This window comes from Otolemur garnettii, unplaced genomic scaffold (genome assembly GCF_000181295.1).
Source record: "Otolemur garnettii isolate 467f Iridium unplaced genomic scaffold, OtoGar3 scaffold00017, whole genome shotgun sequence".
In the NCBI taxonomy this organism is placed as follows: domain Eukaryota; kingdom Metazoa; phylum Chordata; class Mammalia; order Primates; family Galagidae; genus Otolemur; species Otolemur garnettii.
This window is the reverse complement of record NW_003852412.1, coordinates 5536870-5545123: the sequence shown is the minus strand read 5'-3', so window position 1 is coordinate 5545123 and position 8254 is coordinate 5536870. Positions and strand designations below refer to the sequence as shown.

At 42.6% G+C, this 8254-nt stretch overlaps 3 protein-coding genes across 3 annotated transcripts in view; 2 read left to right on the top strand and 1 right to left on the bottom strand.

The window, feature by feature from the left end:
• Nucleotides 1-626, bottom strand: part of RAD17 (RAD17 checkpoint clamp loader component) — a 47485-nt gene extending 46859 nt beyond the window's left edge. Inside the window, exon 1 of the mRNA XM_012802740.2 lies at nt 454-626. The gene's annotated coding sequence lies outside the window, so the exon portion shown is untranslated. The remainder of the gene's footprint in view (nt 1-453) is intronic.
• Nucleotides 627-1160: 534 nt separating this feature from the next.
• The window catches only part of AK6 (adenylate kinase 6), a 23796-nt gene continuing 16702 nt past the window's right edge, over nt 1161-8254 (top strand). Inside the window, exons 1-2 of the mRNA XM_003785886.3 lie at nt 1161-1274; nt 3053-3145. Of these exons, the coding sequence (XP_003785934.1) occupies nt 1247-1274; nt 3053-3145 (121 nt within the window). The 5' untranslated portion in view covers nt 1161-1246. The remainder of the gene's footprint in view (nt 1275-3052; nt 3146-8254) is intronic.
• TAF9 (TATA-box binding protein associated factor 9) lies at nt 1211-4795 on the top strand. Its single transcript, XM_012802794.1, has 3 exons — nt 1211-1274; nt 3053-3145; nt 3909-4795. The coding sequence occupies exon 3, from the start codon at nt 3926-3928 to the stop codon at nt 4718-4720; it is 795 nt and encodes a 264-aa protein (XP_012658248.1). The 5' UTR covers nt 1211-1274; nt 3053-3145; nt 3909-3925; the 3' UTR covers nt 4721-4795.

Here is an 8254-nt window from a genome sequence, read left to right as displayed (position 1 = left end):
AATAATGACAACTGCAACAAAAAAATAACTGGGTGTTGTGGTGGGCACCTGTAATCCCACCTACTTGGGAGGCTGAGGCAAGAGAATCGCTTAAGGCCAGGAGTTGGAGGTTGCTGTGAGCTACGATGCTACAGCACTCTACCAAGGGTGACAATGAGACTCTGCCTCAAAAAAATATATAGATAAGAAAATAAATAAATAAGCCAGAAAAAAATTCTAAGAACTACAAACCTATACATAGTTTGGAGGCACACTTAGCCCATAAAGACACTCCTTACACTAGAAGTTATTTGCCTTTTCCAAAGAAATCCCTCACGGATAGAGAAAGTTTGAAGTTCCAAAAGGTACATCGATGGGGAAAAAACCACCTATTTGAGCAGGTCTAAATAAAAGGTGCCGATTGTTGTTACGGACAGACTCTAGTTGCTTTCTGAAAACAAGAGAGATAATTACCTCCGTTGCAAAGCAGGTAACTGTCCTTGATGATGCCAGGTTCCTGAAATGAGATGTCAGAGGTAGAAGGCAGCTTCCGAGCTATTTCTAGCAGACCCACCACCACCCAACACACTGAACAGAGAATACTAGGCTCAAATATTCGTCCAACGTAATCCCGTCATCAGCCGGGAGCGAGGCTGAACTTGTGTAGCCCAGCTCCAAGCCAGGGCTCTGCACCCTCACCCTTCTCATTCCCAGATGGGATGGGCGGGTCGGGAGGAGGAGCGACGGGCTCAGAGATGGACTCGCAACTCTAAGACATACAGACAACATAGACGCAAACAGGCCTGCCTTACTTTCCTAAAGCTGCATCCTCTCGTGAGGGGAGAGGAGCGAAGGAGCCCTGCTTCGAGGTGGAAAGGCAGCCACCTGGGCCTGCCCAGGCTCAGCGCCAGGACTCTCGGAGGCCCCGCCTCCCGGGGACCTTCCACATTGATCGGCGCTTCCGCGACGCAACCCGAAGGGCGGGGGCCGCCGAGGGAGTGACTGTCTTAGATGTCCAGCGCACTGCCTGATCCGAGGTAGGGACCCGAGTGGTACTCCTCCTTCCAATCTGTGGCTGGAAGCACGTCATAGAAAGCGAAGGAAGCTCGATTAGTCGGCTGGGCCGCGGAGCTGGGTCGATAGCGCCGTGCAAGGCGCGGAAGACCTCCGGGCCGCGGGCGCTTGTCACTGCCCGCCCCTTCCGGCTCCTCCCTGTGGTGCGTAGGACGCAGGAGCCGAGGCGCTCGGAGCCATCGCGGCGAGGACCATGTTGCTTCCGAACATCCTGCTCACGGGTCAGGGCGCGCGGCCGAGTGGGGCTTGACTGCGGGTCAGGCAAGGGGTGCTGACTGCTCTGCGGCCTCGGGCGCCCCGGCGGGGCCCCGCTCAGGGTTCTGTTTCGAGGCTGGCGGAGGGTTGCGGGGCGGGACGGTTGTCAGGACCTCGGGCGCCGGCCTTCGAGAACGTCGCGAGGCGAGGGGAGGGGTGCGAACGTTAATTCCGTTGGCCGGAGGCTGCTCGGTGAGGCCGAGAGGTAGATGAATCCAGCTCCGCTTTCTGGCAATCTGCTTAATCTCTCAGAATCTGGCCTTTTGTTTGTAAGATGGGTCGTTGATTCTTTGGCCGGATTGGTTGTGATATTTTTAGCGAAATAACATAAAGCAGATTCTGCCCCTTATTGATCTACGCTTTGGGCTGTATTTTATTTTCCTTTGCTTCTGAAAAACGCTTCCCAGATCAGATCTTTGTAGCTGAGTTAAAACATAACTACTTTGCTGTGTACGTTTATCTAGTTAGCATCAGAGATTCTTTTTGTGTTGTTGTTGTTTACTTTTAGTTAAGTCAGCTTTCTAGTGAGCGTTTTCGGTGGTTTCTCGTGTAGGGATGCGGTAAAGTTCCCGGGAGAACGTGCGGATTATTCTGGGTCTTGGAACCATATTCATGGTGCCGTGTTACCAAGGAAGGGAAGTAAAGAGCTGCATAGCAACTTGAAAGAAGAGTTTTTGCTGGCCATTTAGCCTTGAAAATGTTTATTAAATTGTAGCAATTATAGTATTACAAGCCATTCGTGGAAAAATCTAATGGGCGTGGAGCTGTTGCAACATACCGAAAAATTAAGGCACTATTTGTTGAAGCGAAACAAAGTTTTATCTTTTGGCAAGACTTAAGGTGGATGGCAGGGCACAAATCCTGTCTCTGAAAGCTGCAGGTTAACCACCTAACAAATACATATTTAGCCTTGAAGATTCCATAGGGAAAGAGTTAACGACATCTTATTTGCATGAGTCAGACACAGTGTTTTTTAATAGTCAAATAGGCAAATCATATTGTCAGAACTCTTAGAGTGAACATTTTGTTGTAAGCTGTTGAGTCCAGGGTTCAGACTTGGTGTATTATAGTGGTATTGAGGCCAAATGTTACTCAATTTCATAGTAAGACATATTCCTGCTATTTTTAATTATACTCAAAATTATAATAGAGTGGCATTAAACCTAAATACCTGAAAATTATGTATTTGATTATCTTGGAATATAGTTGTAATAGGTATAAAAAAAGAGAAGGTAAAGAACACTGGGGAATATTTGTTGTATTTACATATGTATATACACATAGAATGTTCATGTGTTCACATACATATGTGAGTGTACATGCATAGGATTTCTTAGGAAAGATACCTGTATGAGAAACAGGTTTACAGTTATTGCTTCTAGAGAAGGTATAAGGGGTCAGTGATTGTAATGAGAAAATATTAATTAAAGCAAATAAATGATTGTAATTTACTGGAGACAACTAATTTTAGACTGGGCAATTCCATGGTGGTGGCAGGCAGTCTGACTTGGCATCAAAATCTCCCAGCCCCTGGAGTATCAGATACACTGGGTGAGATTCGATTCTGATAATCCATTTGGCTCTTGGGGATTTTTACTAGGCAGTAATGTATATTCATACATGATTGATAATTAGGAAATTTTTCATTTTAGTTGTCAGGAACTTTAAGAAGGATAGGAGGTGGCTTCAGTCTATGAAGTAGTATTTCAAAAATAGTCAAATTTTTCTGTGGCTTGTCTTACAGGTACACCTGGGGTTGGAAAAACCACACTAGGCAAAGAACTTGCGTCAAGATCAGGACTGAAATACATTAATGTGGGTGATTTAGCTAAAGAAGGTAAGGGACACTTTGGTGTTAGATTTGTTGTTCTTTTAAAAAAAAAGTTGGATAGTGGAGTATTAATAGTAAGTGTTGTGAGAGGCTGTAAGAAAAACAGAAAACAGAGATTACCACCGAAAATTATGCTTTGTTGGGCATCCACAGAAATAGAAAATACTGAGTTCAGTGTCTTGATTATTTTGACCACCTGCCCCCCCATATGACTAGAAATTCTGGTGAATAGTAATAATTAGGAAGGTTTTCATGATGAGATTGGATTTAGGATCGTAGAATTTGAATGAAGAAGGAGAATGTTTTTAATTTGGACAAATGCTAACTAAGCTTTGGGTAGTGCTAAGCATATGTTATTAGGACGGTGAGTATATTGATCTCACTGGACAGATTGTTTTGAAGTCAGATAGTAGGACATGACCGTCCTATGGTATCATCTAAAATAAGTTTGGTAATTGCATGCAGCTGCAATATATTATAAAGTGATAAGTATTTTTACATATTTTACCCTGTTTTCCCCTAATCTCTTGACACTCCCTTATTTGTGTCTTCATCTTTTTATATTCTGTGATGATTTGTTCAGGGTAGGAACTCAATAAATTTAAGTAAAGCCTCATTAAAATTAAAAAGATTTAACTATGGTTTAAATTTTAAATATTTTTTTAAAATTTAAGATATATTTACGTTTTTTTAAAGTTCCTGACAGTTGCTACTTAAGTAACGATTTCAGATTGATCTAATGTACATATTTTTTTCAAATGATCTAAAGTCTGATCACCGGATATCATGGAGTCTGGCAAGATGGCTTCTCCCAAGAGCATGCCGAAAGATGCACAGATGATGGCACAAATCCTGAAGGATATGGGGATTACAGAATATGAACCAAGAGTTATAAATCAGATGTTGGAGTTTGCCTTCCGATATGTGACCACAATTCTAGATGATGCAAAAATTTATTCAAGCCATGCTAAGAAAGCTACTGTGGATGCAGATGATGTGCGATTGGCAATCCAATGTCGCGCTGACCAGTCTTTTACCTCTCCTCCCCCAAGAGATTTTTTATTAGATATTGCAAGGCAAAGAAACCAAACCCCTTTGCCATTGATCAAACCATATTCAGGTCCCAGATTGCCACCTGATAGATACTGCTTAACAGCTCCAAACTATAGGCTTAAGTCTTTACAGAAAAAGGCATCTGCTTCTGCAGGAAGAATAACAGTTCCTCGGTTAAGTGTTGGTTCAGTTACTAGCAGACCAAGTACTCCCACACTAGGCACACCAACCCCACAAACCATGTCTGTCTCAACTAAGGTAGGGACTCCAATGTCTCTCACAGGGCAAAGGTTTACGGTACAGATGCCTCCTTCACAATCCCCAGCTGTAAAAGCCTCAATTCCTGCAACATCAGCAGTTCAGAATGTTCTGATTAATCCATCCTTAATTGGGTCCAAAAACATTCTTATTACTACTAATATGGTGTCATCACAAAATACTGCCAATGAATCCTCCAGTGCATTGAAAAGAAAGCGTGAAGAAGATGATGATGATGACGATGATGATGATGACTATGATAATTTGTAATCTAGCCTTGATGCATGTAACATGTATATTTGGCCTGAATCCATTGTACTGAAATTAAACATGCATGCTGGATGTCTTCAAATTGTGTTTTAGAAAACTTAAATAATATTTAATGAGTAAATATAGTTACTATGCTTTTCAACTGAAATGTTGGATTTTCTTTAGTAGGATTAGGTGTGGTTTTTCATCAGCTTTTAAGTGTAAAAAATAAAGTTGTCATTCATGAATCTGATTGTTGGTACTTGACAATTATGTTTTTAAAAGCAATTTCCCCCTCATTGTCACCAACAGGCATAACAGTTGAAGCAACTTGAAGTTGTTGCAGTCTTTTCATTACCAAGAGAGTGTCACTTCTAGTATCAGATATTTGGGTCATAGGGTGATCTCTAGTATATAAGTCACTCTTATTTTCTGTTCCCTAAGATTATGAAGTATAACCATGACTGGTTATACCAAGTGGGCACGTGGTCAAGATTCATATCCATAGTGAATCCCCATCTGCTTTAACTTTCTTCAGTTGCCCACTTCCATTTTTTTATACCTTTGGTTTTTAAGGACCATTCATATCTCCTCCACTGTTTTTTAAAAAAAAAAATATATATATATATATAGCAGGTTAATTTGAGTACCTTTCTCATTCTATAAATCAGTATTGTGTTCATTTTTAATCCAAGTTTGGCAGTTGGGTTATTTATTTATTTATTTATTTGAGACAGAGTGTCACTTTGTTGCTCTCAGTGGAGTCACAGCTCATAGCAACCTCAAACTTCTGGGCTCAAGCCATTCTCTTGCCTCAGCCTCCTGAGTAGCTGGGACTACAAGTGCTCACCATGACACCCAGCTAGTTTTTATATTTTTAGTAGAGGTGGGGTCTTGTTCTTGCTCAAGGTGGTCTCTAACTCCTGAGTTCAGGCAATCCACCTAGAGTGCTAGACTTACAGATGTGAGCCACTGCACCTCAAAGGGTGATACATTTTAAGAGGAACCAGGCAGTCATCTGATCTGTAAGGCACTGCGATTCATTTTTGTTTTTTGAAACAGAGTCTCACTCTCTGCCCTGGGTAGAATGGTTTGGTGTCATTGCTCACAGCAACCTCAGACTCTTGTTCTCAAATAATCCTCTTGCCTCAGGCTCCCAAGTGGCTGGGACTAACTACAGGTGCTCACCACAGTGCCCAGCTAGTTTTTTCTATTTTTAGTGGAGAAAGGATCTCACTCTTGCTCAGGTTGGTCTCAAACTCCTGACCTCAGGTGATCATCCACCTTGGCCTCCCAGAGTGCTAGGATTACAGGCATGAACCACTGCTCTCAACCAAGATAGTGGTTCTCAACTTGGGGTGACTTGGCCTTCAGGAGACATTAGGCAATGTGTGAAGACATTTTGGGGTGCCACACGGGTGAATGGTGGCTAGCATTTGCTACTGACATCTGGATTGAGGCCAGGGGATTCGGCCAAACATCCTATGATGCAGAGCCCCCCTCCTCCCTCATAACAATTATATTCTGAAAACATCAATAGTATTAAGGTCAAGAAAGACTGTATTTTGGAACCAAGGAGGAAAAAATTAGGAATTAAGCTGAACAAAAATGTGAGGCATCTTTAATGTGTAATGATAGATGCTTTTCTTACCCCTGTTCTTAATCATTTAATTACACTCTTAATTTTCCTATCACCAGTTTATCAGTCCTCAGCCTCTGTTCCTAACTTCAGGATATCCATAGGTTTAGTCAGTAATATATCGACATTAGATCTATTTCAAATAGAAGTTGTAGAGCAAAGCTGGGCCCTCAACATGATCTTACAGTATCTTTTTTGAGACAGAGCCTCAAGCTGTCCCCCTGGGTAGAGTGCCGTGGCATAGCTCAGAGCAACCTCCAACTCTGGGCTCAAGTGAGTCTCCTGCCTCCGCCTCCCAAGTTGCTGGGACCACAGGCACCCGCCACAACGCCTGGCCATTTTTTTTGGTTGCAGCCATCATTGTTTGGCGGGTCTGGGCTGGATTCGAACCCACCACCCTAACCCTAGCCCACCACCTTAGGTGTACGTGGCTGGCGCCTTAGCCACTTGAGCTACAGGCGCAGAGCCATCTTACAGTATCTTAACCCAGGGTTTGGTAACCTGCTGTTTTTGTGTGACCCCTGAGCTAGACTAGCTTGCAAAGCCTAAGAGTATTTACTATCTGGCCTTTACAGAAAAAATTTGCTCTTCCCCACTCTAACCTTTTCTGAATCCCATTTTTCCCTTCCCTTGTCAGCTACCACTCGAATCCCTTGTCACTCTACTATTAAGCTCTCTGATACTGACTGCTGTTTCCTAATCTTTGCCCCTGATCCTTTTCTTCCTGCCTGTCTCTCCCATGATTTCATAGCAATCATCTTATAATTCTGCCCCTTCTGCTGGTATTCTCATTTACTCATGACTAGTTGCTCCCTCATGCTGATGACTTACACATTTACAATTAAAACAGCCTGATTTCTAGACACCTACTAGGCACAACCATCTGGATAGCTCCTAGACTCTTTATCTCCAAATTAACATGTTTAAAGAACATGTTGTGAACTTGTCCTTGACTCCATCGCCCACTCCTGATTCCTACCTGACACAGCTATGCATTTACTCTCTTGACATTGGATCCACCTGGCCTTTAAACTGAACCATCCCAATAGTAAGTACGCCTGTCCCATCCCTTGAGACCATTGGTGCTATGTCTAGAACCCTGGAATCTCCTTGACCTCTTCAGTATCTCTTCCATCTTGTGCTTTATTATTATTATTTTTTTAAAGGAATGGGGGGAATGACATGATTTGAACTTTTTACTTACATAGTCCGTCCTCAGTGAAATACAGGAGATTATAAGCTGGCCATTCTCTCCCGGTGTCTTCTTCAGGGACCCACACTACGCTATTCTCATACTGGGAATCTTCCACCTCCTCATCTGTATACTTACTGTTTCCTTTGTCTACAAATGCCCTTATCTGTGTTAGAAACAACTGCTTAAATGTTCAACTCAAATGTCACATCTTTGGCTCTCTTAACTTTGCAGGTCAGAATTCATTGCTGTTTTCTCTCTACATAAAAGGCCAGGTATTTTTCAAGGAACCAAATCAATCCTAAAGCAATTAACTTCTTGTAGTAGTTGCTTTTCATTTATAAGCTTGTTGAATTGAGGTAAATTTCTTACAAAGTTGAAAATCTGGAAATGTTTTTTAAGTATTGGCAGTAACATCAATATGTGATTAAATATAGCATCTCACGATGGTTAAATTTTTAATAATAGCTTTCAGTGGGGTGTATAAATTCCAGTTTGTCAGTCAAAACTTCATGATTAGGGCAGCGCCTGTGGCTCAGTGGGTAGAGCATCGGCCCCATATACCGAGAGTGGTGGCTTCGTACCTGGCCCTGGCCAAACTGCAACAAAATATAGCCAGTGTTGTGGCAGGCACGTGTAGTCCCAGCTACTTGGGAGGCTGAGGCAAGAGAATTGCCTAAGCCCAGGAGTTGGAGGTTGCTGTGAGCTGTGATGCCAAGGCACT